This window comes from Myotis nattereri, assembly GCF_964212035.1.
Source record: "Myotis nattereri genome assembly, chromosome: 19".
Lineage (NCBI taxonomy): Eukaryota > Metazoa > Chordata > Mammalia > Chiroptera > Vespertilionidae > Myotis > Myotis nattereri.
Genome location: NC_138095.1, coordinates 11,680,087 through 11,707,627, shown reverse-complemented (window position 1 = coordinate 11,707,627; position 27,541 = coordinate 11,680,087). Strand labels below are relative to the sequence as shown.

Here is a 27,541-nt window from a genome sequence, read left to right as displayed (position 1 = left end):
ATCTTGATATAATTTTAGATTTACAGGAGAGTTGCAAAGGCAGAACCGAGAGCGTCCCTCTGGACCTGTCACCTAGCTTCCCCCGGGCGCATGTCTTATGAAACCAGGACACAGTGATGGGAACTAAGGAATTAGCTGAACTACCCCACACACTACAGACTTCATGTCGACGTCACCAATTTCTCCAGAAATCCCGGTTCCCACTGCGTTTCACCGTCGTGTCCCCTCCGTCCCCTCCCATTGGTGACCGTTCCCAGCCTTTTCTTGTTGCTCGAGACGGTTTGGAAGAGAACCAGCCAAGGATTCTGCACAGATTCGCCGTGTTTGTAAACATCTGCTGGCGGAGTGGGTCCCGGCCTGTGAGGTACAGCAGACTCCGGCCTGTGGGGCGCATCAGGGGCTGCTGTTTCTGGGTGGCCCACGAGCTAGAAAGATGGCTTCTGCAGTTTTAAATGGTTGAAGTAATAAAAAGAAGAAGATGGCTTTGTGATATGTGGGAATTCTCAGGAAATCCACATGTCCGTGTACGCATCTCCATCTGATCGGAACGAGGCCGCGGCCCCTCTTCCCCGAATGGCCGCTGGCCCGGCGCAGGAGCTGAGCCGCAGCCCACCTGCTGACGGCGCCGCAGCATGAACTCCTCTCCGCCCTTCGCAGGGACCGGCTTCCGATCCCGATGCAGAGGGCCAGTGAGGACTGGTGTGCGCTGCTGTTCAAGAGCCAAGTCGGCTCCTACAAGGGCACCACCGGAGCTTCAAGTTCGTTCACTTGGTCAGCCCACAAGTGGTTACTGAGGGCCCGTTGTCAAAACCAGCAGAGAGCGCTAACTGGTGGGAAAGCTCTGGGATTAGGAGCGGTTCGTTCTCTCCGAGTCTCAGGCACCGTGTCTGCCTGTCATAATAATAGCTGCTGTCCTATTTTAAGTGCTGCCTCCTGCCAGCAGCTCACTCTTCAATCGCACCATCTCCTTAAATCCTCACAACCACCCTGGGAGTCCGGCGTCCCGGGAGGAAACTGAGGTTTGAGAGATGAGCTGCACCCAAGGGTGCCCAGGAGCGAGTACATAGGAGAAGCAGAAAGCTATGTGGGAGTTTTTGATGCCTGCGTGGGAGGGGGCTGGGAGTCTGTGGTGGAAAGTGGGGTTTGTGGGGGCGGCTCATGGCGGTGCTGGGGAGACCACTGCTATTCTACATGCCCCTGAACTCTGCAAGCCACAAACTGGGGTGGGTCGGCCAGCAGCCAGGGGCCCCATCTGAAATAGTATTCTGTTTTCAGAGGGCCATCCCCGCGTGCTTTTTGGTGCTGTCTGTCCTCTGCAAGCACCTCGAGGCAATGCAGGGGGGTCTCATTTTATTTTTATTATTTTTTTAAATATATTTTATTGATTTTTTACAGAGAGGAAGGGAGAGGGATAGAGAGTTAGAAACATCAAAGAGAGAGAAACATCGATCAGCTGCCTCCTGCACACTCCCCACTGGGGATGTGCCCGCAACCAAGGTACATGCCCTTGACCGGAATCGAACCTGGGACCCTTGAGTCCGCAGGCCGATGCTCTATCCACTGAGCCAAACCAGTTAGGGCGGGGGGGGGGGCACTCATTTTAAAGGCCCGTGTCCTTCAGCCCCGGCCAGCCTAGACCTGGTGTTTTCAGTCTGAGCATGCACCTCAGAGATTTGGCCGGCGTTTCCCTACAGGCAGCTGCTTCAAAGCTGACGGTAATAAATAGATCTGGGCACTGGGGATCTGCAGCAAGTTGCCACCCGACTCATAGGTCGGGTAACTACCCTCTGCTAGCTTAGTTTAAAGGAATATTACAAAACAGGCTTGATGTACGAGCCCCACAGTCCTGTCTCCAATCTCCTCCCTCCCTTTCTGGCATCGCTGCTCTGCCACCCACGTGGTTGGCGAGTCTGAGCTCTCTGCTCACTTGGGGGGCAGGTGCCCTGGGATAGCTGTCCTTCCTGCCCACTACCTGTGTGGCCCGGGACGGGAGGGGGAGAGGCCCTCCTGGGGCTGAGGGCACCGCACTGCTCTGCGCTGGTCAGACAAGTTGAGAGACAGCAGAACCAAAGGGCCTGCAGAAAGGAGCCCCAAAGGTGAGAAAGGGCCCCACAGGCCGGGCCGGGCTGGGAGTGGAGTGGGAAGTCATCGACGCGGATCTTGCTGTCCCTGGATATTTTGGCAAGGACCGCATGCTGACTTAGAGACACAGGAAGCTGGCTCAGCGCAGGGGGTGTGGCTCAGCCTGGGTGCGATAGTGGCCCAGCCACAGTGGGTCCAAGTGGTCCCTGGTCGGTTCTGCTGAAGACAATTACCCCAAGATGTGCCGTCGATAAGAACAAAATCAGAGTGCGCCGGGCTCGGTGAAAGAGGCCTCTGGTGCGTCTGATGGGGCTCAGTGGTTGAGCGTCAACCTATGTACCAGGTCTCGGGTTCGACTCCCGGTCGGGGCACATGCCCGGGTTGCGGGCTCCATACCCAGTGGGGGCCGTGCAGGAGGCAGCCGATCCATGATTCTCTCTCATCATTGATGTTTCTCTCTCTCCCTTCCTCTCTGAAATAAATTTTTTTAAAAAAAAGAAAGAGAAAGAAGCCTCTGGTGACTAGACTGCATCCAATTCTGAGTTGTTGTTTTAAGAGAACAAGTCATTTGGGGTTTCCTGTTCCCTAAAATGTCCCTGAGAACTTTCTAACTGGCTTGCTGTTTGATAATATGTCTCTGAAGCCCTCAGCAGCTGCAAAATTGATCCACAGAGCTTGTTTTTGTTTTGTATTAAGAAGAAAATGTGAGCTAGCCCTGGTGACACGACGAGATGCTGTTCGTCCCAAGTTCGCAGTGACACGGCTGGTCCGGGCGGACGGTTCCAGTCTGCGGTCCAGGTGGGCGCCAGGCAGCGGGGAAGGCTCTGCACACAGACCCGGCTCTGCACACACAGCCCCGGCGCCCAGCACAGAGCACCCGGGCAGGGCTCAGAAGCGCTGCCCACCAGGCTAGTTCCCCAGGGAAGGGCCTGGTCTGGGTGGGAGGCGTGCTGGGCTGCGCATGTGTCGGGGATAATATCGGGCACATCTGCCTGAAAAAGGAGACCTCCTAACCGAGGACAAAACTCTAAAATCGGACCCTAACTTCCACCTGTTTACGCAACGATGGCACTTCCTTTTTAAGGTCAAAACACCGCTAAAAACGCAGTGTGTTCCCTCAACAGCCCCTGAGCTGGGGGGCTGGCCCGCTTCTTGCCTTCTGCGTGTTTTGAAGCCCACGGACGGTGAGGCGGCGGCGGACCCACCAGGCCGGTGTCTGCTGTGTGTAGGGGGCAGGGCGGCCTGTGGTTGCGGGTCCAGGTGCAGCGCACACAGGGTTCTGGGCCTTCTGCATTCTCTCTGACAGTTGCCACCGGAGTTCAGCATGGCCAGCAGTGCTCTTCAGAACCGCCACGCACAGCTGCCTGGGTGTTTTGCTGATGAGAAGCCGTGAGCGAGAGACTCCCGGGGGCCAGGAGCACCCCCGCCCCAGCCTGACAGCAGGCGTGGGAGGTCCCATCCACATTGGGCCACAGTAGGCCGGGGCCCGGCAGGCATTCGCGGGGAAGGGAATAGGTCACCCGTGTCCTTAGGAAGGCCTGCTGCCGGCCGAGGCCCCCTGGGGACCCCACCACCTCCCGCTCCCCCTCCAAACCCTCTGCAGCAGCCTTGCCTTGCTTGTCATACCTCCACCCACTTGTCTGTTTCAGAAACAGTGGGAGGTCCAACTTGGTGAATCCCACTGCTTAACAGAAATTTGCTTTTAATTTAATGCTTACATGTTTTAAAGACTGGCATGGGGGTAGGGAAACACGGGGCAAGTACTGCCTCTTGGAGGGAAAAAACCCTCCCCACACACAAAGTCCTTTGTCCCTCAGACATCCCTTGCATCCTCGCTGACCTCAGCATCTTGTTCGAAACCGGGTGAAATGTTCAGGCCCAGGATATCCGTGACGAATATTTCCGCCGTGATCTCCTCCGGGAGCTCCTCTTCCCAGCGCACTTTCGACCCTGACGGACAAGAGAACGCACGTGTCTTCCCAACAATTGGGCTTCTGCCACGAGAGCGTTTTCCCAGAAATGCAAGGAAGCGATACTCAGAGGGGACAGGTGCTTTGTGCTGTGGTTTGGCTTTGATTCCTTGAAAACCCCCGGGGGGCGGGGGTTGTGGGGTTGGGGGAGGGGTCTGGTTACAATCCTTCCTTTATGGTTTGGGCCACTGGGGTCCTGAATCTACAAACCTCGCTGGAAAGCCTTAATCCAGCGGTTCTCAACCTGTGGGTCACGACCCCTTTGGGGGTCAAACGACCCTTTCACAGGGGTCGCCTAAGACCAGACCATTGGAAAACACATATATAATTGTGATTAATCACTATGCTTTCATTATGTTCAATTTGTAACAATGAAAATACATCCTGCATATCAGATATTTACATGACAATTCATAACAGTAGCAAAATTACAGTTATGAAGTAGCAACGAAAATAATTTTATGGTTGGGGGTCACCACAACATGAGGAACTGTATTAAAGGGTCGCAGCATTAGGAAGGTTGGGAACCACTGCCTTAATCACATGGTATTGCCGATTTCACCATTTCGAGACTCTTAGAAACACTAAATACATAACAATTGGGAAAGTTACATTCTGAGACCCCCTGAGATCACAAGGAATGGGGTGGGGCGGGGGGCGGGTTGGCGGTGACCCATCAGATCCCGGGCTCTAGAACTGAGTTCAGGAGCGCTGTCTCACTTGAAATTGGGGATGGGATGGCCCAGCCAGGGTGGCTCAGTTGTTGAGCATTGACCTACGAAGCAGGAGGTCACAGTTCAATTCCCGGTCAGGGCACATGCCAGTGTGGGGCATGCAGGAGGCAGCCCATCAATGATTCTCTCTCATCATGGATGTTTCTATCTCTCTCTCCCTCTCTCTTCCTCTCTGAAATCAATAGAAACTTAATAAAATAAAATAAAAAGATATTGGGTACAGACAATACAGTGGGGCCTTGACTTACGAGTGTCCCGACTAACGAGTTTTTTGAGATACCAGCTGCCTCTCGGCCGATTTTTTGCATTGAGTTGACAGAGTAATTTGAATTAATGAGCTCCTTAACAAGCTCGGTCTCGGAACGAATTAAACTCGTAAGTCAAGGCCCCGCTGCACAAGAGGGAGAAGGCAGGCCGGTGAGAAACCATTGCTCCTGACTCCAGTCGCAATAACAGGGTGGCTCTGCCCACCGCGGGGTCACCGGCCCAGCGTCGGGGCGTCACTGGAGTCATGTGCACACAGGCCGGCCCAGGAGAGGGGTCTGGATGGGTGCCTCCTGAGCTTGACTTTGCAACCCAAATCGCAGGGCCATTTTCCTCCCTCCGGCGGAGTAGAAGGAGGCAGGAAATCCTCAGGAAAGGAGGGATGATCATTAAAAACTAAAGTCGCCCTCGCCAGCTTGGCTCAGCGGACAGAGCACTGGCCCTCGGACTGAAGGGTCCGGGGTTCGATTCAGGTCAAAGGCACATACCTAGGTTGCAGGCTTGATCCCCAGCCCAGTTGATCCCTGGCCCAGTTAAGGCACGTGCGGGAGGCAACCAATGGATGATTCTCTTGCACATCGATGTTTCTCTCTCTTTCTGTCCCTCCCTCTCCCTTCCACTCTCTCCAGAAATCAATGGAGAAGTAGCCTCAGGTGAGGATTAACAACAGCAAAGAAACCTTTAAAGTCTGGCAGCTCAAAGTTGGGCTTGTGCTGCCTACCAAGTCAGTTCCTCTGGACAATTCCTCTTCTTCTGAAACAGCTTCCGAACTGTGCTCTCTCTACTGGTGGCCAGTCATCACCCACCCGAGCCGGGAAGATGAAGACGGGGCGGTGGTGTAAAGGAAGCCGCCAGGCCAGCGGCATGAAGGAGGGACACACAGCGGGACCATGGCCTAGACACGGCCACGCTCGCTAGCCCTTTCACAGCGTTTTCATGGCCTTCCCGCAGACTTGCTGTGTCGTATGCAGGGTATGAGGGAGGGCGGCTCTCACAGGTCCCGAGAGACAAACGCACGTAAGCCGACAGCAGGTGAGTGAGCCCAGCGGCCTGCTCGGACAGGACAGGACAGGACAGGACAGGGCAGGGTGGCCCCAGTACCTTTGAGGGAGGAGGCGGCTGGCTCGGATGTCCAGCCCTCGGGGTTCAGGCCCAGCAGCGTGGCGAAGCAGTCGGACAGCTCCTCCTCCGTCATGTGCTCCCCTGGGCATCGGAAAGGAAAAGGGTGGCTGGTCAGCTCTCAGGACTAAGCCAGATGTCAAAGCTTAGAATCAACACTGTGAGGTCTGAAAGAGAATTACTCCACAATTTCCTTCTCTTTTAATAAAGAATAAATATATATATATATACACATTTAATAAAGAATATATATATATATTAATAAAGAATATATATATATATGTATATTCATTTCAGAGAGGAAGGAAGAGATAGAAACATCAATGATGAGAGAGAAGCATTGATTGGCTGCTTCTGCAACCCCCTACCCCCACTGGGGACTGAGCCCGCAACCTGGGAATGTGCCTTGACCCGGAATCGAACCATGACCTCCTAGTGCATAGGTCGACGCTCAAACACTGTGCCACAATGGCCAGGCACGATTTCCTTTTCTAGAGCCCTGGCTCAGTTGGTTGGGCATCGTCTGGTGCATCGAAAGTTGCCAGTTCCATTCCCAGTCATGCCCAGGTTTTGGACTCTATTCCTAGTAGGGGGCATGCAGGAGGCAGCTGATCAATGTTGCACTCTCCCTCTCTCTCTAAAAATCAACTTTAAAATCTTTAAAAAAATTTATCTAGAGAGTCCCATGTTGCTGCCACATATACATCCTTACATGGTGTTAAAAATGGGACTCCCACAGGGGACATTCTTTGGGGTTTGTATGGAGACATCAGACAACTTTCTGATCGAGACTGCCCTCAGCTTTACTTCGAACTCCCTCACAACCCTCGATCCCCGGGTTTGACTAAGATAAAACGATCACCCACAGAGAGAGCTCGCTTGACTTCCTCACATAAAATAATGGGGAAAATAGCAGGGGAAAAGGAAAAACATTTATTTCACAACTGCGCCTCATCATCGCCCCGCGGGATAGATGGCTGGCACTTGTCAAGTGGGGACAGGGAACCTCGAGGTGTCAGTCATGGGGGCATGACGGGCCTTCTTCTGGCCTCCAGGTCAGCATCCTTCCCGCTACCTCACGTTTGTGGGCCATGCGGGCCATTAAGCACATCCTGTCAAGTTAAAGATGCTGGAGGGGGGGGTATGGTCCTGTCTCCCCAGCTCGCCTCTCTCCAGGGGGCGTGGCCCAATGGCCTGCAAGATAACCCTATTTGTGGGTTCACCTTTAGTTAGAAGCAGCCTCAGGAAATCCTCTCTTCGAATGGCTTTCTTTCCTTCCGAGTTGGTGTAGCCCAGAATGTCGAAGTTCTTCTGGATGGAACTCATGGTGTAACCAAATGGTGGCCGGTGGTTAAGGTAAACTTTCAGGAAATCCGGTAAGGTGATTTTGTCAATTACCTCTCCAGTGTCCACATACTCACTAAATTTGATTTCGTTAAATATATCATCGATCTAGGGAAGAGGTAAAAAAAAAAAAAAAAAAAGCAGAAAGGCACCTTTTAAAATTTATATATATATATATAAGTTATATATATATATATTATTGATTTCAAAGAGGAAAGGAGAGGGGATTGAACCCACAACCCTGACATGTGCCCTGACTGGGAATGGAACCATGACCTCCTGGTTCATAGGTCGATGCTCAACCACTGAGCCATGCTGGCCGGCTGGCACTTTTCATATATTCTAAAAATCAGAGGGTAACAGACAAATGTGTGTTTTGTGGGTTTTTTTATTTTTCATTTTTTATTCAATTTATTGAGGTGATACTGGTTGACAACAAATGTTCACAGTTTAGATCATGTCTGCTATGGGGTTGATTTTTTGCAAATTTGATTATATATATATATATATATATATATATATATATATATATATATATATATATTATCCTTTCTTACCTTTAACACTGTCTTATTACCCAATATTTTCAAAGAAACCACATATTCTCAATGCAACATTCTGGGAATGAACTTTTGAAAATGTTACATCATTGGTTAGGATACCAATGAACTATAATTGCTAGTATAAAAGTAGCTTTAAATGGTAACACTGTTTCATATATAGCATTTAGTGAGCTTATATTATACACAATTGCATGTTAGATTACGTATAATTTTATCTACAAATAAAACACTATCCCGGAGCACATTCTTTACATAATGTACTATGTAATTTTAAGTGTTGTTATATACACATGCTTCTACTCACTGAGCCAGTGGAGACTGGGGCTGAACATATGATCTTTGATGACAGACCGAGGTTCAAACCCTGGGTCTGCCACTTTCTACGTGACCTGGGGGAGTAACTTAACATTCCTCATCCCCGGTTTTCTCATCTTGAAAAAGGGTGTGATGTGGTAAGACATCTGATTGGACTGTTTTGAAGCTAACTGCGACCGTGTGCGTAAAGTGCTAAACGTAATGCCTAGCACATAACAAGTACTCAACAAGCAGCAACTACTCCTGTGGTTATGCTTTGTTGTGTTGTTTTGTTTTGTTTTTAATCCTCACCCGAGGCTATTTCTCCACTGATTTTTTGAGAGAGTGGAAGAGAGAGGGAAAGACAGAGAGAAATATCGATATGAGAGAAACGCATCGATTGGTTGCCTCCTGCATGAGCCCCGACTAGGGCCCAGGCCGGGAAGGAGTCTGCAACAGAGGTATGTGCCCTTGACTGGAATCGAACCCGGGATCCTTCAGTCTGCAGGCCGATGCTCTTTCCACTGAGTCAAACTGGCTAGGGCCTGTGGTTATGCTTTGTATGTCCTTGCCACTTATATGTAATTATAATCCATATATACAACAGCTTAAGTGACCGTTCGACCTTTCAACCGTTCAACCGGTAGCTATGGCACACACTGTACATCAAGGGGGCAGACGCTCAATGCACAGGCATGGAAACATGGAACAGACTGATGAGTCTCAGAGGGAATGGGGAGGGAGGAAGGATGAGAAGAGATTAGCCAAATATCTTATATGCATACCGGAGGCCCGGTGCATGGATTCGTGCACCAGTGAGGTCCCTTGGCTTGGCCTGTGAGGACCAGGCAGAAACCAGCAGTCTGACATCCCCCGAGGGGATTGTGAGAGGGCACAAGCCAGGCCGAGGGACTCCACTGGTGCACGAATCCATGCACTGGGCCTCCAGTATAATATAAATTACACTTTGTAAGTACATAAATAATATAAGTGACACATGTAAAATATAAATGTGATATATGAGCTGACTCAATTCAGAAATAGGAGATTAACCCAAAGATAACCCAAAGGTGCCTGAAGTCACTCGTGCCCAGAGCAGAGCACGGCGTGTCCTCAGCGTGATCCACTGCATGGGGATTCGCCTCTTACTCCTCCCCTGCTCAAGGGGCAGAGCTGGCAGTTTCGGCGTCACTGACATCTCTTCCCCGAGCCTACTCTGCAAGTGGTAGGTGAGAAGGCAGGTTCTGCTGCGTGTCAAAACAGAGTTCATGCTTGGAGAGGAACCTCAGAGACGGAACCGGAACACCGAGTGCCTTCCCGATGCCCCAGCGTGACGCTGCCTGCCCGGGCGCCCGGCTGGCCCGTGCTGGCATTCTCTCACGGGCCCACCCTCCGCTAAGGCAGTGGTTCCTCTGATTCACCCAGAGAGCTAAAACGTCCTGATGCCCTAGTCCCAACCCCAGAGATGCTGATTTAATGGGCGTGGGGTGGTATTATGGTTTTTATGTTATTTTTATTTTGTTGTTGTTAATCCTCACTGAGGATATTCTTTCCATTGATTTTTATTTATTAGTGGCCCGGTGCACGAATTTGTGCACATTGAAAGGAAATTAATTAGAAGAAATATTTTAATATCGCTATTCGCCCTTTCTCTAGAAGTGTCAACCAAATTCACGATTGACAATGACAGATTGAAACACACGCGTGTGATTGGCGCCAGTAAGAGCTTTGTATGTATCGCACATGCGCGAGTCAACTCAGCCTTTTCTATATATAGAATAAACTTGCTTAGTTAGACCTGCTTTCTGATTTAGCTAAATTTTTTACAGCCTAGTGAAGAACCCCAACTTCTCTTTCAGGTAATTGTCAGCAACACAGCAGTAAATATCAACATGAAGCAGATTATTATTGTAGATCATGCAAGGAGAACAAAGGGTAAAATATTTAACTGCAGCAGTGTTTGACTATATTGACTATATTCTGTGCAGTGAGAAAACCTGAAGTCATTTTCAAGGTCCACCATTTCTTACTTCTTTTCAGGCGGGTCAAGTTTCTAAGCTTTCTAAATCTCCATTTCCCGGCTAATGAAAAGAAAAGAGGATTCCACTGAGTCTCCTATCTACCTACTCCAGAACTTCTGTGAGGATCAAATGAGAGGAGGCCTGGGAAAATGCTTCACAGACATTTGGTTAAAGTGTAAAATGTTTCCACCTGGCTATAAAGCAAGTAGTGCTCCTTGGCTGAAGAAACTCCAAGGAAACTAGTTGCTAGGGAGACGAGGAAGCCAGGTGTTGCTATGTGACATCATTATTCGGACAGACACTTAGCATATTAGCATTTCATATATAGAGATTTCCCATTGATTTTATTGATTTCAAAGAGGAAGGGAGAGGGAGAAATAGAAACATCAACGATGAAAGAGAATCATTGATTGCCTGCCTCTTGCACACCCGCTACTGGGGATTGAGCCCAAAACCAGGGCATGTGCCCTGACTAGGAACTGAACTGTGATCTCCTGGTTCATAGGTCGACACTCAACCACTGAGCCATGCGGGCTGGACTCCTTGATTTTTAGAGAGTGGAAGCGAGGGAGGGCAGGGAAGGGCTGAAGGGTGGCCAAGGAAGGTGCCCGGGTGAAAAGGCAAGCAGGTTGCTGGCCTGGCTCCCCCATGCTGCCCATCCAAGTGGGAAACTCCGAGAAGTCCAGAACCCTCGTTAGAACCAGCCCGTGCTAAAGGGGAGAACAGTCAGGGCAGGTATTTATTCAACAGCTTTTAAACATTAGACACCCAGCACCTGGCCTCTCCGTGGCACTGCTGCCCGGCCTGTGACACGAGGGCAGCCTGTGCCTGGTGGCCGGAGCCCCTGGCCCAGGATGACTGCACGGCCACCTCTGACATCCACCCCACAGGCCTTCGGGCTGGTGATCCTGCCGCCGACCGCAGGAAGCCACTGATGTCCTCAGAACCATGCTTCACAATTAAGCTTTACAGCCTCCCTGTTAACAGGAGGGGTCACCATGCATCTGCACGGAGGCCACCTCTTGCTTCTGTCAACGGCGCCTGGTGAGCCGGGTTCTTCTGCGACAGTTCCACAGACTCCGGGAGGGCTCTCCTCCTCCTCCCGGCGCACAGAGCTCTCGGGAACGTGCTCCGCAACAAGGAGACAGTCTTCTGTCACAGCATCACCTTCGTGTTGCCGCCCCCGTGCTTCTGCGCTGACCTGGGGCAGGTGAGGAGGGGCTGCAGGGCAGGTGTCAGGGGTGGGCGGGGCCAGGGCACAGTCACATCTGGAGACACCCTTGCTATTTCTGCATCATTGTGTGACTCACAGCTGCCCTCTGCTTCCGCCAGTAACCACATCTGGATGGCAGCTGCCTCTCTGTCCAGGGACACGCCACGGAGCGCCAAGTCCTGCCCACTGGACGCAGTCGCCTTTAGTGCCCGGCCACAGAGCTGTGTCCCTGTCGTCTGTGGTGGGTGACTCAGAGATGAGGCCACCACCCAATCACAGGGCCCTTCCTGGTGACCTTCTCCCAGCTGCTCATCAGAGCCCGGGCCTCAAACACCTCCGGGACTCCTCCCTGCCCCACGTGAATGTTTTTAAAGGTTTCCAAATCAGAAGGGCGAGTCCTTCATCTTGTTCCAAACCCACAACCGAGGGTCGGCGAGGGGCCCGCAGCTCTTCGAAATCTTGATCCAGCCTTGCAGCTGCACCCAGAAATAGTGTGGATAAAGGACACTGGTATTCAGACCTTATAACACAGAAGTCCATACCTGAAGCCTGTGTGATCCTATTAACCAAGGCCACCCCAACCAATTCAAATTAATAGAGGAGACAGATGATGGATGGATGGATAGACAGGCAACAAACACTGGCAGTTCCTCAAACAGTTCACCATGGAGTCACCACTGACACTGCCATATCCCTCCCAGGTGTGCACGCAAGAGAAGTCAAAACACACCTCTACTAGTAACAAAGACATGTACGCAAATACTCACGACAGTGTTACTCACAGCAGCCAAAAGGTGGAAACAGCCCAGGTGTCCACCAGTTGATGAAGGGAAAGAAATAAGATGTGCCCTGCCCACATGAATGAGTAGAATATGATTCAGCCATGAAAAGGAACGCAGGACTAGTCACACTACAACGTGGGGGCACCTTGAAAACACAGCGAGTAGCCCTGGCCGGGGGGTTCAGTTGGTTGGAACGTCATTCTGTACTCCAAAAGGTTGTAGGTTCGACTCCCAGTCAGGGCACATACCTAGGTGACAGGTTTGATCCGCAGTCAGGGAGCATATGGAAGGCAAACAATGTTTCTTTCTTTCTCTCTCTCTCTCTCTCTCTCTCTCTCTCTCTCACCCCCCCCCCCCGCCTTCCTCTCTCTCTTTAAAAATCAATAAAAACATATCCTGAGCCCTAGCCGGTTTGGCTCAGTGGATAGAGCGTCGGCCTACGGACTGAAAGGTCCCAGGTTTGATTCCAGTCAAGGGCATGTACCTTGGTTGCGGGCACATGTCCAGTAGGGGGTGTGCAGGAGGCAGCTGATCAATGTTTCTCTCTCATCAATGTTTCTAACTCTCTATCCCTTTCCCTTCCTCTCTGTACAAAATCAATAAAATATAAATTAAAAAAAACATATCCTGGGGTAAGAATTTAAAAAATTAAAATAAATGTGTGTGTGTGTGTGTGTGTGTGTGTGTGAGATTTAAAATATGAACAACCATTTAGCCTGTGCAGAGGGATTATAATTGTTTTCTTCATTCCACTTATATATCTTTTCTGATGTGTTAACATTTAAAATCAGGAAGAAACCCAATCAATTGTATTTTTAAGAAATATGTTCCTATTGATTTCAGAGAGGAAGGGAGAGGGAGAGAGAGCTGGAAACATCCATGATGAGAGAGAATCATCGATGTGCTGCCTCCTGCATGCTAACCACTGGGGATTGAGACGGCAACCTGGGCATGTGCCCTGACTGGGGATCGAACAGTGACCTCCTGGTTCACAGGTCAATGCTTAACCACTGAGCCACACCGGCCGGGCTCAATTGCATTTTAAACCACAGTTTCTCTGGGGAACATTCTCCTGGGAGTGTCACTGGTGCCCCTGTGGAGGCCCCCCCCCCTACAGCTGGGGGTGCTTAGTGAGGTCATGCGGAGATGACACTGTCTGAGCCCCACCTCCCAGAGGCACCCCATCCCCACGGGCCAGGCTAGCAGCAGCCCCACGGGGAAGAACTGTCACAGCTCTTCCTGCACCGAGTGCTTCTCAGGCATCGCCTCCTTGGTCCTCCCGCCCGGGCCAGCCCCGCTGACTCCCAGACCCTCGCTCTGACCAGCGCCCACCCGTGGTGGCGAGGAACCTGTCTTTTAGGAGCATCTGCAGGGGAGGTTGTTCTTAGGAGCTCGTCTGCTCTCCCAGAACCTTCCTCCTGAGCCACTTACGCAAGAACCATGTTCAGTGCTTCTTGCGGACCCGAGCTCGCTGTCTCCGGGCCGGTTTCCTGACGAGCACATCCCCCCGCTGTCCTTGCTCTCCTGCCTACCTTCTCTTCCGAGGGGTAGAAGCCGATGGCTCTCATGACAAAAGGCACCTCCGACAGGCAAATGTGTTCCGACACCTCCCTGGCCTCCATTGTGTCGATACCTTGGCTACGGAGCTGCGAGTAGTAAAAATAGTCTTCCAGCTCCTGCGTGGAAGCAGAATGGAAACACAGTGTGCGCTGTGGCTGCGGTGGGAAGCATCCACTAAGACTCCAAGGACATTTTCTAGAAAGTACATTTCGAGCTCAGTGGGGGCGGGCGGGGGGGGGGGAGGAGAAAAAGAGCTTTGGGGGGGAAAGCACGAGAGTTACCCCCGGACACGCGTGTTTTGCAAACTCCTAACTCGATGTTACCGGCAGTGTTTACTCTGAGGATGATTACCCTGTAGAATTTTCCTTCCCTGCCACCAGACACCAGGCCATAGAACGGGGTCAAGTCTTCACCCCCAAGAGAAACAGCTGCCTCCAGGGCGCTAGAACGAGAGCAGAAAGGGGACTGTTAGAAAGCTCTCCAGCGCCAGCAGCCTGGGCCGGGGCCGCGGGGCACTGCAGGCCTCCGAAGGCTATTCCGGGGCGCAGCTACGATTAGGGTCTCTGTAAACCTGTTAAGAAAACGCCCTCGCCGAAACCGGTTTGGCTCAGTGGATAGAGCGTCGGCCTGCGGACTGAGGGGTCCCAGGTTCGATTCCGGTCAAGGGCATGTACCTGGGTTGCGGGCACATCCCCAGTAGGAGATGTGCAGGAGGCAGCGGATCGATGTTTCTCTCTCATTGATGTTTCTAGCTCTCTATCTCTCTCCCTTCCTCTCTGTAAAAAAATCAATAAAATATATATATATAAAAAAAAAAGAAAACGCCCTCCATGATGAACCAAAAATGAAAAGTTCCATTCCAAGCGCGGCGCCCAGTGGTACAGGTCAAACGCCTTAATGACAGTGATATCCACACGCAGACGGCAGAGCAGGCGCCTGGCACGGTGTCTGCGACCTTCGGGGACCACGCCTCTCCAGAGGGAGTCCTCCCTGCACGGCCGCTCTGCCCGTGACTCCAGACCTGCATGTGGCCAGGGCCGAGGGCACCGGGTGGCAGAGGTGAACTGCCAACGCTAATTGCTTCCGTGAACACTCAGGAGGCCACAGGGGACCCTGCCAGTCGGATAAAAATAACCCTCCGCTCTCTAACACGGGGTCAGGTTTTCCAAAAATAGGCCCGTAAGGTAAGAAAACCTACTTTTGTATGAGACCGACTTTGCCTCGAATAGAATGCTAATAATACTATGAAATCGTTATAATAACCCACTCGCTGGATCTCTGCTAACCAGGCCATCAGCCTCCTTGTGGGTTATTAAAACACTCTGCAGCCGGCCAGTGTGGCTCAGTGGTTGAGCATCGACCTATGAACCAGGAGGTCAGGGTTCGATTCCCGGTCGGGGCACATGCCCAGGTTGCGGGCCTGATCAGCAGGGTGGGGCGTGCAGGAGGCAGCCGATCAATGATTCTCTCTCATCACTGATGTTTCTATCTCTCTCTCCCTCTCCCTTCCTCTCTGAAATCAATAAAAATATTTTTTTTCAAACCACAACACACTGCAGTGTAGACACAGCAGAGAAGTGGCTTAGTGTCTGGGCTCTGGGCTCCCAGCTCTGCCCCTTGCAGGTGACTTCACCTTTCTGGCCTCAGTTTCCTCTTCTGTAAAGTGGGAGTAACCGCAGGGCCGGCCTCACAGGTTGTTGTGAGAATTAAACGGATGCAATAAGGGATTTGTCAAGAAGCCCTTTATTTTTGTGCTGTGGTGAGTGCCTGCTGAGGTGTGGGCCTGAGTCAGAAAGATGGCGAGAGCCCCACCCCACCACACTCCGTCACCCCTAGTGCAGGTCTCCTAACCCCTGGGAGCTAGTTTCCAGGCCTGAACAGTGGGGACGGCGACGGCCCTACCTCGCAGGCAGCTGTGAGGATGAAATCGGACAGTATCTGGAAAGCACCCGGCCAGGGCCTGGCCCGGAACCGACTTGGTACGAGCAGTTAAATTTATTGCCTTGACCGGTTTGGCTCAGTGGATGGAGCGTCGGCCTGCGGGCTGAAGGGTCCCAGGTTCGATTCCGGTCAAGGGCATGTACCTTGGTTGCGGGCACATCTCCAGTGGGGAGTGTGCAGGAGGCAGCTGATCGATGTTTCTCTCTCATTGATGTTTCTAACTCTCTATTCCTCTCCCTTCCTCTCTGTAAAAAATCAATAAAATATATTTTAAAAAAAATTATTACTGCCGTTGACTGGGAACTGACATGCACCTCCACCTCCCACACAACTGTCCCCACTCCTCCCAATAGGGCCCTGCACAAGCCCTACACACGGTCGGTGAAGCTGGAGTGATCACCAGGTGGGCCTGGGGTCCCAGCCCAGTCTTCACGCGGCTCTTGGCTCAGATGTTAGCCATTGAGGCAGGTGCTCAGCTGTGAGGGCTCCATCTCTGTGGCCTCCAGGCCAGGCCCAAGCCCAGTCCCAACAGGCTCTGTGGGCAGGGAGGCCACTTTAGCCATGTGGCTCTGGAGAAGCGCCGGGTAAAGACCAGAAGTTACACAGAGGAGCCTGTCAACACCAGGAATGCCCAAGGGGACAGTCACAAGAGCCCCCGTCCTCTGCGAGCAGCCTCTGGTGGTCAGAGCTATACCATGTCCCCTGCAGACAGAGTAGCAAGCTTTCCTCGCCACAGGGAGTGGCCTGAGGGCAAGGCCTGAGTCCTTTTGTTTTTAAATTCTTTAAAAAAAAAAAAAGTTTTATTGACTTCAGAGAGGAAGGGAGAAGAGATGGACTCATCAATGATGAGAGAGAATCACCAATTGCTGCCTCCTGCACACCAGCCCATCGGGGACCGAGCCTGCAACCCGGGCACATACCCAGACCGGGAATAGAACTGTGACCTTCTGGTTCATAGTTCCACGCCCAACTACTGAGCCACACGGGCCTGGCAATGCCTGAGTCCTTGGTCACCTTTATAACTGCGGCCCTGGCACAGTGCCCGGCATTGGTTGGGGTGTAACACCTGTCTGCTGTTGCTGAGTATTCAGAGGGGTCTGCACTGGCCCCCATCCTCACAGGCCAAGCTGCTCCCAACACGCACCTGAGGTTGACTTCCCACTGCACCACAGACAGATCCTGTCCCCCGGCCGTGAAGATGTAGTGGCCATTGTGGGAGAGGGCCATCCCGGCCACCCCGTTCGGGTGGCAGACGATAGCACAGGTCTTATGGGGGTTGCCATCTATCGGTAAGATCTGGAGTCCGACCTGGAAAGGAACAGGCAACCGGATATTCAGGCTCAGATGACCAGGTCCCAGGCTGGGCCCGGCACCTTCACAGTGACCTTCAGGCCTGACACTGGGAAGACTCCTGTGGCTCAGGGTGTGTGAGAGCGTTTCAGGTGGCAGAGGGTTCGCACACACAGACCCCTGCAGGGTGATCCCTTAGGAGAGAGATGCCAGGTTCCAGCAAGGACACAGAGGGGAGCTTTCCTCCCGTCTTCATAGATGGATGTCCAAGGTTTTCCAGAATAATCCTAACATCCTATGATTTTACGCTTTCCTGTATAGGTCACTCATTAAATGTACAACTAAGCGTAACTAATTTGTATGCTTTTACTAGTATAAGATGTTTTAAAACATGTTTACTAGTGGCCCAGTGCACGGATTCGTGCACATTGAAAGGAAATTAATTAGAAGAAATATTTTAATATAGCTATTTGCCCTTTCTCTAGAAGTGTCAACCAAATACATGATCGATAATGACAGATCGAAACATATGCGTGCGATTGGCGCCAGTGAGAGTTTTATATGTATCACACATAAGTCTTTTCTATATATAGAATAAACTTGCTTAATCAGACCTGCTTTCAAATTTGGCTAAACTTTTTACAGCCCAGTGAAGCACCCCAACTTCTCTTTCAGGTAATTGTCAGCAACACAGCAGTAAATATCAACATGAAGCAGATTATTATTGTAGATCATGCAGGGAGAGCAAAGGGTAAAATATTTAACTGCAGCAGTGTTTGACTATATTGACTATATTCTGTGCAGTGAGAAAACCTGAAGTCATTTTCAAGGTCCACCATTTCTTACTTCTTTTCAGTCTGGTCAAGTTTCTAAGCTTTCTGAATCTCCATTTCCCGGCTAATGAAAAGAAGAGGATTCCACCGAGTCTCCTATCTACCCACTCCAGGACTTCTGTGAGGATCAAATGAGATGAGGCATGGGAAAATGCTTCACAGACATTTGGTTAAAGTGTAAAATGTTTCCACCTGGCTATAAAGCAAGTCGTGTTCCTGAGCTGAGGAAACTGCAAGGAGGCTAGTTGTTTCTAGGGAGAGGAAGGTGGGTGTTGCTATGTGATGTCATTACCCAGTGCCCCCAGCCACTGTTTCCAGGCTGGGCTGGGCTGTGGGCTGCATTTTGTGCCATGGGGTCTCAGCAGCATTGGCTGCAATTTGGTGGGCTGCTGCTCCAGGATGGTGGCAGGGCCTGTGTCCCACTTGGGGGAAGCTAGTGTTGCTTTGTGGGCACCAGGTCCACGGTGCCATTTCTCTGTAAATGGCCAGTGCGCATCATGGCAGTTCCTGCATTGAGCATGTGCCCCATGGTGCTCAGTGCATGTCATAGTAACTGGTCGGACGGTTGGACACTCAGCACATTAGTATTTTATATATATAGATTGATTTCAGAGAGAGGAAGGGAGAGGGAGAGAGAGAGAGAAACATCAATGATGAAAGAGAATCACTGATAGGCCTCCTCCTGCACACCCCTTACTGGGGATCAAGCCCGCAACCTGGGCATGTGCCCTGTCAGGGATTCAAACTGTGACCTTCTGGTTCACAGGCTGATGCTCAACCGTAAGTCACACTGGGCGAGCAAGATTTTTTCCCCACGTAAATAAATTGGGAAGAATAAAATCCTTTGGGGACCATGTGTCTGCTTGGAAATGTCTTCTCAGAGTCACCCTCACTTGTCTGTGGCCGTTGTCAGTGTCACCATGGACCCAGGTAGAGGGAGCTGGACTTGGCTAGGAAACCAAGCATCCTTGATAGAATGCGTGGGACCGATCGCCACTCAAAGCACACGGCCGCCTCCCGAGGCGGGCAGGCAGAGCGCACCTTGTCTCTGTTGATGAACACCAAGTAGCGCCTCTCCAGCTCCGTGGCGGTTTTCACGGGGAGGACCTGGACCTGCTCCACGGGGGACCCGAAGACTGGCCCCAGAAGTGTCTTTCTGCGGGAGGAAGAGAGCCGTTTCCAATCCCACAAATCGCAACACGGGCTTTCTGACTAGTTGCCTTTCATGATCCCCTGCACGTTTCCAGCTGTGCACTCCCGGCCTTGTCACTCAGCAGAGCCCGTCCACAAGACGAGCTCTCTCCGCCGCTGCTCACAGCTGCCGTAAAGAGGGGGCAACAGCTCCGAACGGCGAGGGCTCCCGGGGAGCTGGCTGTGCAGGCGCTTTTAGCGGGGAGCCTCCGACTGGCCTCCTTGACAGCTGAGTGAAGGGAACATTATGCCCCGAGAACATGTACATGAACGAGGGACAAGGGATGGGAAAAAGGCCGCGGCGAGGAAGTGACACGCGCTGGCAGGAGGCGTGCGGCGCCCCTTCCCGGTGGCAGGCCAGGAGATCAGAGGGAGATGTGCCGGTTGTTCCAGGCACCTGACACCCGGCCTCAGCACAGCACACAGATTTCCAAAAAACTTGCTGCGAGTCAAGTGATAATGAATCGTCTCCCCGCAGCGGGCAGCTTCTTTAATTCAGACTCTTACACGCATTAGGAATTGGATCTGAGGTGAGGTTCCCAGACAGGACCTTAAGCCCAGCGCTGGGTTCCCCTGAGCCAGCAAAACCTGGGCCTCGGGACCCTTGCTCACGCCTTCTGGGGCTCTGGAAGGCCCTAGCCCAGTGGTTCTCAACCTGTGGGTCGAGACCCCTTTGGCGGTCGAACGACCCTTTCACAGTCGCCTAAGACCATCCTGCATATCAGATATTTACATTACGATTCATAACAGTAGCAACATGACAATTATGAAGCAGCAACAAAAATAATTTTATGGTTGGGTCACAACATGAGGAACTGTATTGAAAGGGCCAGAAGGTTGAGAGCCACTGCCTAGCCTTTATTTATTTACTAGGGGCCCGGTGCACGAAATTCGTGCACTGGGTGTGTGGGGGGGGGAGTGTCGCTCAGCCCAGCCTGCCCCCTCTCACATACTGGGAGCCCTCAGGCGTTGACCCCCATCACCCTCCAATCGCAGGATCGGCCCCTTGCCCAGGCCTGACGCCTCTGGCTGAGGCGTCCGGCCCGGGCAGCGGGGACCTGCAGCTGCAGCGGCCCCACGATCGTGGGCTTCGCTTTAGGCCCAGGCAAGGGACCCCTAGCTCCTGGGACTGCCAGCTTCGACCGTGCCCAGCTCCCATCGCTGGCTCCACCCCTACTTCCTGCTATCACTGGCCAGGGCGGAAAAGGCACCTGATTCTCCGATCATAGCTGGGGGGCCTTTGCCCTGCCCCCCAGCTCTTAGCTCCCCCCTGGGTTTCCGATCACTGTCAGTGGCAGGGGGCTTCTTCCTGCTTTCCCTTTCGCCTCCCTGCATTGTGCCTACATATGCAAATTAGCCGCCATCTTGTTGGCAGTTAACTGCCAATCTTAGTTGGCAGTTAACTGCCAATCTTAGTTGGCAGTTAATTTGCATATAGCCCTTATTAGCCAATGAAAAGGGTAGCTCATACGCCAATTACCATTTTTCTCTTTTATTAGTGTAGATGTTTTAACTAGAGACCCGATGCACGAAATTCGTGCAAGAGTAGGCCTTCCTGCCCCCAGCTGCCGGCACCGGCTTCCCTCCAGCCACCAGCAGGCACCCGGGACCCTGGCAGCCCTGGCTTCGTCCAGAAGGTCATCTGGAAGGACGTCCAGAAGCACATCTGGTCTAACTAGCATATTACACTTTTATTTTTATAGATCCTCACCTGAGGACAGGCCCTCAGTGATTTGAGAGAGAGAGGAAAGGAGAGAGAGAGAGAGAGAGAGAGAGAGAGAGAGGAAGAGAAACATGGATCAGTTGCTTCCTGTATGTGCCCCGCCTGCACCCCCACCCAGGTATGTGCCCTGACCAGAACCGAACCTGCGACCCTTCGCTGCACGGGATGATGCTTCAACCAACTGAGCCGTACTGGCCAGGGATCTAGCCATTTTTTTTTATTCTTCATTAAGTACCTTTTGAAAAAAAGAGGATCCACAAAATCTAATACACTTCACACCCCACTACGCCTGGATGTGTGCTGGGTAAGGCTGGTGGCTATCTCATCTTATGGTATTATGAGCCCCTCGCTATACAGGTGTTTCTTTCCTGTGTCCCCTGCACCCAGCCAGTGTCTGGCAGGCACAGCAGACACTCCAGGTATATGAGCTGAATAAATAAAGAGCAAATCCACTCGACAGCCGTTTTAGCACCATGTTAGGTACTTGGGACACAGAAATGAGTGAGATTTGGTTGAATTCCATAGTGGTGATGGTTGCACAACTTGGTGAATACAGTAAAAACCATTGGGGGGAAAATGTAAACTTTATGGCATGTGAATTATATGTAAATTTAAATTATAAACAAATAAGGTCAAGTGATTCAACCTGTGCCTCAGGCTCTTCTGGTAAAATAGGGGAAATGACGCTACTTACACCCTGAGACTGTGGTGAGCACTAAATAAGTTAATATATATAAAGCACATTGTAGGAGCTGTATAACTACTACCTGGTATTGTTAAAATACCTAGTCCTGGACGGTGTGTCTCAGCTGGTTGTCCCCTGCAATGGAAGGTTGCCAGTTTGATTCTCGGTCAGAGCACATGCCTGGGTTCTGAGCTCAACCCCCAGTAGGAGGTGTGCAGGAGGCAGCTGGTTCATGTTTCACTCTCACATCAATGTTTCTCTCTCTCCCTTCCTCTCTCTCTAAAAATCAAATTACATTTTTTTAAAAATCTAACAATTTCATAAAATTAACATTTTTCTTCTGATTAAAAAAGTATATGTTTATTGTGAAAATTTTCAAACATGTTTGGCGTAAAGCAGAAAATCTAGCCGTAAGTACATTGCTATACCCTTTATCCCAAGAGAATCATGGGAATAGTTTGGTGTGTATGACTCGATAATTATTTTATATATATTCTAACCTACATAATTATAATTTTATATGAAAAACTATAAATTAAATAAGTATGATTTGTATGAAAATATATTCATGCTTATTTGGCCATTTGCTTCATCTCACGTTATATCTTGGAGATTTTTCTATGATTCTCTGCAGACAGCTTATCTTTTTCTTTTTTCTTTTCTTTTTTTAAAATATATTTTTATTGATTTCAGAGAGGAAGGGAGAAGGGAGAGAGAGAGAGAAACATCCATGATAAGAGAGAATCATGGATTGGCTGCCTCCTGCACGCCCACTCCTGGGGATGGAGCCCACAACCTGGGCATGTGCCCTTGACCGGGAATCGAACCCGGGACTGCAGGCCTATCCACTGAGCCAAACCACCTGGGGCTTCTTTTTTCTTTTCTAAAAACAGCATCATGTTGGCCCAGGCCAAGGTAGCTCGGTTGGTTAGAGCACCATCCGGATACGCCAAGATTGCAGGTTCAATCCCTGGTAAGGGCATTTACAAGAAGTACCCAGAAGGCATAAATAAGTGAGACAACAAACAGACCTCTCTCTCTCTCTCTCTCTCTCTCTCCATTAAGAAAATAAATTTTGAGCTGAAACCGGTTTGGCTCGGTGGATAGAGCATCGGCCTGCGGACTGAAGGGTCCCAGGTTCGAATCCGATCAAGGGCATGTACCTGGATTGCGGCACATCCCCAGTGGGAGATGTGCAGGAGGCAGCTGATCGATGTTTCTCTCTCATCGATGTTTCTATCTCTCTCCCTTCCTCTCTGTAAAAAATCAATAAAAATATATTAAAAAAAAAGAAAAGAAAATAAATTTTGAAAAATAAAAGCATCGTGTTTCAGTGCACTGACAGGCCACCATCTAACTAATCCCCTATTAATGGGCATTTGGATTGTTTCCATTTTTAAAAATATTTTCAAACAAGACAGCCTTTGACTTATGTCTTGGCATGCTGTGAGCCCTGTGTGGGCTGCGTTCCTGGAAGTCAGAGATACCATCAGATTTAATCGAGGGTAACGGATTGCTCTCCCAAAGGTTGCCCCGATTTCCAGCGGCAGCGGAGAGAAGTGCCCTTCCCCTTGGCCCCTCGCCGACACCGGGCGCCATCGATCACTTTTATCTTTGCTAATCTGATTTGTGGGAACGGTGTCTTGCTCTCATTTGCATCTGTGCAATACCAGGGAGCATCTGCTCACAGGTTTATCGGCCTTTTCCTGTGAACTGCCTTCCCGCGTCCTTTCAAATATTGTGAAATGCATCTGAAGCCTGTTTTGGGATTGATCATGAAAAGACAGCTCCTGCCTAGCTGAGGTGGTTACAGGCGTTATTGTCCCTGCCACTTCCAGTGCTTTCCGCGATGGGTTTTACTTGGAAGGATGGGAATGTTTGGGACCAGAGCGAACACGGTGAATAAATATACTCAGTGCCCCAGACTTGTCCACTATAAAATGGTTAGGTTTATCTCGATACATTTATTTCTTAAGAAAGATACTGCCCTGGCCGGTGGCGCTCAGTGGTTAGTGTCGACCTGTGCACCTAAGGGTTGCAGGTTCGATTCCTGGTCAAGGGCACCTGTGGGAGGCAATCAGTCAATGTGTCTCTTTCACATCAATGTCCCCCCCCCCCCCCACCTTCCACTCTCTCTGAAAACTCGATGGGAAAAAATATCCTCTGGTGAGAAGAAAGAAAGACAGAAAGAGAGAGAGGGAGGGAGGGAGGGAGGTCTTTCTGCTAATTGCAGGCTGATTTTCAAGTGCAGAAACTCCCGAGTGTGAGGCTCCAAGTCCCGGTCAGTGACTGTCGGCGGAGCTTCAAGCCTGGCGCCCTCCCCAGTCCATGTGCTCAGCAAACTCCGTCTTCTCAGGACCGGGCATGTCTACAGGATATTCTTTGTCCAATAAGTTTGTGTCCATTAACGGTGATGTACAAAGACTCTGAAATCTTCCAAAAACTCCTTTTCATGTATTTCCTGCAAATGCCTCCTTCCCCGTGTTCTCAGTTGTGTTTTTTTTTTAATTGTGCTGGATTTCTCTCCAGTTCCTGCCACACGACGGGGCGTTTCTCAGTCATTTCTCCTTGTACCCTTCTAGAAAGAACTTCAAAAAATTCCAGGTGGTCGTGGCCTTTCGGGGACCCATTTTACTGGATACATGGTTTTAAAATGACCTTCTCAAGCCTGGGGTCAGCTGCTGTCGACCACTTTCCTGACCCCCTTCCCGGGGCAGGGTCACGAGCGCATTCTCACTGTCTCTCCTGCCTCGTGCCCCTGCTCTCCTCAGCCACACCCACGAGGCAGCCAGGCCGCAGGCGAAGGAGGCTGCCCGCAGGGCTGACCAGGTAGGACCCCAAAGCCAGGCCTGCACCAGGGCCCACTTGTGCCAAAGTGGACGACAGAGTCAGAGCCAGGTTCAAGGGTCCAGCCCCGCTGTCTGACTTTGCTCCGTCGCCTCTGGACCTGTGTGGGATCCTACTCTGCAGGGCTGTTTGAGACGAAATGAGATGACAAGCGCAGCCCTAACCGATTTGGCTCAGTGGATAGAGCATCGGCCTGCGGACTGAAGGGTCCCAGGTTCGATTCTGGTCAAGGGCATGTACCTTGGTTGCAGACACATCCCCAGTAGGGGGTGTGCTGATCCATGTTTCTCTCTCATCGATGTTTCTAACTCTCTATCCCTCTTCCTTCCTCTCTGTAAAAAAATCAATAAAATATATTTTAAAAAAAGAAAAGAAAAAAAGGCAGAGCCGGGCCCCGCAGGGATGGTGCACAGTAGTCGGCATTGTCACGAGGAGCCGACGGGGGGGGGGGGGGGGGGGGGGGGCCAGGCCAAGTAGCACCAGAGGCCGACCTCAAATGCAGACCTGCTTTGGGGCGGAGGACCTGCTGCTCTCGGATGCATTGGGCTTGGTCCCTGGACCTCTTTTCCAGGCCCCCTTCCCTTCTGGAACCTTCTCTTGGCTCATGGCTCTAAAGCACCATGTGCTCTTGCTCTTGGCTCTCCAGCCCAGCCTCGCCCAGGAACTCCACTCCTCCCATTAAAATGCAAATTCCGTGATGAAACATGGTTTTGTTGGCATCCTCACCGTCAGCACCTAGAACAGCACCTGGCTCAGGTAGGGGCTCAGGAAATGCTGAGTAAACACAGGAAGGCCATCCGTGGCCTGAGAAGCTCCTCGGAACCAGGAGTCAGAACAGTCAAACCACCGGGCACTGAACTGGCTGCCTCTGTCCTCATCCACTGGCGAATAGTGGGAGGTGTTTTTAAATCCTGACTCCAGGATATTTTTTCCATTGATTTTTTTAGAGAAAGTGGAAGGGAAGGAGGGAGGAGTAGAAGGAGAGAAGAGAGAAGAGAGAGGAGAGAGGAGAGAGGAGAGAGAGAGAAAGAAAGAAGCATTGATATGAGAGAGACACATTTAGTAGTTGCCTCCCACATGTACCCCTGGGCCGGGATCGATCCTGCAACCCAGGTATGTGCCCTTGACCAGGAATTGAACCCGTGACCCTTTGGTTCCTGGGCCGACACTCTAATCACTGAGCAACACCGGCCAGAGCAGAATGGAAGATTTTATTGAGCATCGGTGACTTTTCTGGCTCCTTCACTGCGATTCAGGCACTGAGTTCTGGGTGCCTTATCTCTGTGCGGGGTGGGGCTCAGAAGCAAGGGCTCTGGGCTGGAATCCTGCCTCTGGCACTTCCCAGCCCTGTGACCTTATCTGTGCCTCAGTTTCCTCCTCTGCAAAACCAGTGATAGCTGTGCTGCTCACAGGTCCTTAAGCTGCGACTTGACATAGGCCAGGGGCTGAGAAACTGAATTATGTGCCATGTTAGTGGGAACCCACCGGGCGTACCTGCACATTTTGGTGGTAGAATTGAAAAGTTTCACTTTGTAGCCGCTGTTGGAGATGAGCAGGAAGAGTTCCTTGGTGAGTGGTGGGTACCAGATCATACAGGTGGGGTAGTTGCCCTGGTCAGTTTGGTGAATGTCCAGCACTTCCAGGTGGTTTTTGTAGCTCCCGAGAAGATTATACTCGATCTGCAGAGGCGCCCAGACGGACAAACATGAAGACAGAGCTGGATGAAGTCAGCCCAAAGTCCTATTCTAAGAGAAGACTGGGCTAGACCCTTAACCTAATAAGCTACCAGGAGGGAGTATTCATTACGAGCAAAATGAGGAGTAAGTGCTCTGAAACATGATGCCATTTAATGCTCACCACTCCCAAGCCAAGTAGTACTGCTGTGCCCATTTTACAGATGAGAAAACCGATGTTCAGAGAGGTTCAGGGGCTTGCTCAAGGTCACACAGTTAAGAAGTGTAAAGTGAGGATTCAAATTTAGGTCCAGCTGACTCCAAAACCTGAACTCTTATAGTTACTACTATGTTATACGGCTTCCTTTCCCCATTATCTTGGGGGTAGGAACTCATTCATACCTAAGTCTCAGCACCTGATAGTCATAAATCAGCGGCCTGCTGAATTTCACCCACAGGTAGGTTTTGGTGGCCAAACCAGGATGGAAGGAAGGATGGATGTATGGATGGGTGGATGGATGGGTGGATGGATGGGTGGATGGGTGGATGGGTGAATGAATAGAATAAAGGAAGGAAGGGGAGGGAAATTAGGATGATGGACAGATACACAGACTGGTTGATTTCGAATGCTCTTGGCTTGATCATGTAACATTACTTTTGACGCTGTCCCTACCTTTCCCTCTTATCTCACATTCTCCGTGAGGTGTGACATTTGGGGAAGAAGTGTCGGTGAGTGTCGGCTTTCCAAATTCCAGAGAGGCGAGGGCGGCCGGGTTTCCATGCCGTGGGAACCCCACCTCCCCGCCGCCGCCGCCGCACCTCCTCCCAGAAGCCTCCTCACTCAGGACACGAGTCGGAGCCGTGTTAAGACCAAGTACCAACTCGGGGAGGTTTACACTACTTCTCGGTACATTCACTGCCTCCAACACACACACACAGTGGGCCTGGGTCTGTGCCGGACACCAGGGGGGGAACAAGAGTGAGACGCACGGGGGGCCCGGTGAACGGAAACGACCCCGCTCACCAGGAGCCTGTCTCTCCCCAGGCTCAGCAGTCTCGGCTCATTGCTATCCAGATGGACCCCGAACAGGAGACTTCGAATGCTTTGGCGATGAGAACGCAGCCTTGCCAGGTATTCCCAGACCCTCTGACTATTTCTGACCTTGACCATGTAAACGGCCACAGTAAAATTTGCATCCTGCATATGAGCAAAAGAACAGAAGTTATTCTTTTTTTAGAGTTTTTAACTTAAAAATAATCTTTATTGCCCTGGCCAGGTAGCTCAGTTGGTTAGAGCGTCATCCCAGTGTGCCACGGTTATGGGTTCAATCTCGGTCAGGGCACATACTAGTACAAGAAGCAACCAATGAATGCATAAACAAGTGGGACAACAATTCGATGTTTCTCTCTCT

The 27,541-nt window shown here is 51.0% G+C and overlaps 1 protein-coding gene across 2 annotated transcripts in view; it reads right to left on the bottom strand.

Moving 5' to 3' along the window:
• Window positions 1–3,767: 3,767 nt before the first annotated feature.
• CFAP251 (cilia and flagella associated protein 251) overlaps window positions 3,768–27,541 on the bottom strand; it is a 49,204-nt gene continuing 25,430 nt past the window's right edge. For both annotated transcript variants that reach the window (XM_081113773.1, XM_081113774.1), the window contains 9 exons: window positions 27,154–27,327; window positions 25,951–26,135; window positions 19,052–19,166; window positions 17,032–17,195; window positions 14,298–14,388; window positions 13,919–14,062; window positions 7,393–7,621; window positions 6,152–6,253; window positions 3,768–4,032 (listed from right to left, as the gene is read on the bottom strand). In XM_081113773.1, the coding sequence (XP_080969899.1) occupies window positions 3,896–4,032; window positions 6,152–6,253; window positions 7,393–7,621; window positions 13,919–14,062; window positions 14,298–14,388; window positions 17,032–17,195; window positions 19,052–19,166; window positions 25,951–26,135; window positions 27,154–27,327 (1,341 nt within the window). In that variant the 3' untranslated portion in view covers window positions 3,768–3,895. The remainder of the gene's footprint in view (window positions 4,033–6,151; window positions 6,254–7,392; window positions 7,622–13,918; window positions 14,063–14,297; window positions 14,389–17,031; window positions 17,196–19,051; window positions 19,167–25,950; window positions 26,136–27,153; window positions 27,328–27,541) is intronic.